At 64.2% G+C, this 2,080-nt stretch overlaps 1 protein-coding gene across 1 annotated transcript; it reads right to left on the bottom strand.

Annotated features, from left to right (window-relative positions):
• Positions 1–515: 515 nt before the first annotated feature.
• EMIHUDRAFT_123525 (hypothetical protein) lies at positions 516–1,454 on the bottom strand (the record flags this gene model as incomplete). Its single annotated transcript, XM_005778267.1, has 1 exon — positions 516–1,454. The coding sequence occupies one exon, from the start codon at positions 1,452–1,454 to the stop codon at positions 516–518; it is 939 nt and encodes a 312-aa protein (XP_005778324.1).
• Positions 1,455–2,080: the final 626 nt, after the last annotated feature.

Below are 2,080 nucleotides of genomic sequence, written 5' to 3'. Positions count from 1 at the left end.
CCCGTACACCGGGGGGGGAGGGGAGAGAGTCGGAGACGGAGAGAGAGAGAGAGAGAGAGAGAGAGAGAGAGAGAGAGAGAGAGAGAGAGAGAGAGAGAGAGAGAGAGAGAGAGAGAGAGAGAGAGAGAGAGAGAGAGAGAGAGAGAGAGAGAGAGAGAGAGAGAGAGAGAGAGGGAGAGGGAGAGGGAGAGAGTACGTACACCGAGAGAGACACGGCCCTCGAGCCAGACGAGAGTCGAAAGGCGACAGAGAATGGGTCAGAGAGGCTGCGCTGCGCAAGCACGGGCGGGAGGGGCTTCTCCTGCGGAGTCGTGCGTGCGCAGGGCTCCTCTTTGCTTTCTTCTACTCCCTACTATCATCTCGTTCCCGTCCTACCAGAGAACCGTCGACATGACATGTACCGCGTAAGATCTTTGACTCATCACAGAACCCCGTACAACTGAATAAAACATAGCCACGATACACTGCTCTGGTCAATACTCGAGTCCGCGCGCCGCGCAATGGCGCGGTTCTAGCTACTTCCAGTGCTGCTGGCTGATGCGCTTGGTGCCCCACTGCGCTGCAGCTGGCTCGGCAGGCGCCGGCGTGTCGCTGTCGGCCGGCTCCTCATCAAGCGCGGGGCGGGAGGGCATGCACTTTGGCGCGGCGGGCAGGAGGCTCGAGAAGGCCTTGGACAGCTTCTGGATCAGCGTCGGTGGCCCCTCCTCCTCCTCGGGAGCGACCGCGGGCGCCGCCTCGACCGCCGCCTCGGGCGCCGCCTCTGGAGCAGCCCCTGGAGCAGCCTCAGGCGCAGCCTCGGCCGCAGGCTCCGGAGCCGCGACCTCGGCAGCCTCGGCAGCCTCGGCCGCCGCGGCCGCGTGGCTGTAGGCGAGCCGTGCCTCGACCTCAGCAAGCTCCTCTGGCGTGACGCTCATCTCGCGGGCGAGGCCCGCCTCTCCCGCCGCCAGGGCGTATGCCCGCCACTCGACGCGAGCCTCCTCTTGCTCGGCGTCGTCGCGCTGGGCGACCGCATCGACCGCCCCAGTCAGCGCGCGTGCGACCGGCTGCTCTGCCTCCGCCGCCGGCGCGTCGGCCTCCGCCGTCTCGACCGCCTCGGTCTCCTCGACAGCAGGCTCAGACTTGCGGCCCGAGAGGTAGTCGACCACCTGGCCCAAGATGGAGGACGACTTGACCGGCTCGGTCGGCGGAGGCACCTCGTCGGCCGCCTCGGCAGGCGCCTCCTCGGCTGCGCTGTCCTCGGCCGCGGCCTCTTCCTTGGGCTCCTCTGCAGCGGGCTCCTCCGCCTCGGGCGTCACGGTCGAGGGTGCAGCCGCCGCGTCGGCGGCGGGCGTCTCGGCGGGCGCGACGTCGGGCGTGGCGACGACGGCGGCGGTGTCGGCGGGAGCGCTGATCTGCTCCGGCTGCATCACTGGGTCGGCGATGTTGCTGGTCGACTTGGAGCTGCAGGCACCCATGGTTCGCTTGCGTTTGTTGTGATCGGCTGACTTCCTTGCGTCGTGCGTCCTTGGGAACGTGGCAAGTTTGCCGGCCGCCGACAAGTCTTTTCGGCCCTGCTGCGTGTGGACTCCTTGCACCCCCCCCCCCCCTTTCCCGCCCCTGACCAGGCTGCCTCCTACCTCCATCGTGCATCGACGCGAAACACAGATCTCAGATGCCACACAAATCAAACAACTCTAACACTCACACGTCATTTGGGGCCTGGAGCCCTGTTCACGCGCGCGCGAGACGTGCAGACAGGGTTGCCAGGTGAGGTATTGCTAAAAATCTCTCTCACACAAATCACGTGTGGGAGAGAGCTTAAAAGGCTACACACGCGACACGGGCACGGCTCGCGCTAGCTCAATCGCTGCCCGAGAGAGTTCTTTTTATTTATCTCCTCCAACTCTTGCTTGAGGGGGTTTGTCGGGTTGCGAGAAATGAGTAATGAGTAATGAGTTATTATGAGAAGGTGCTATGCTTTTTTGGCATTTTGGGGTACAACCGGAGTCCGGAGTCCGGAGGGCGAGAGAGTTCACGGCATCGCTCATGGAGATGTGCATCACACGTGGCGGCCGAAACAACCGCAATCCCGTAGAAATCG

This window comes from Emiliania huxleyi, assembly GCF_000372725.1.
Source record: "Emiliania huxleyi CCMP1516 unplaced genomic scaffold EMIHUscaffold_2493, whole genome shotgun sequence".
NCBI classification, from domain to species: Eukaryota; Haptophyta; order Isochrysidales; family Noelaerhabdaceae; genus Emiliania; species Emiliania huxleyi.
This window is presented reverse-complemented; position numbering and strand designations above follow the sequence as displayed.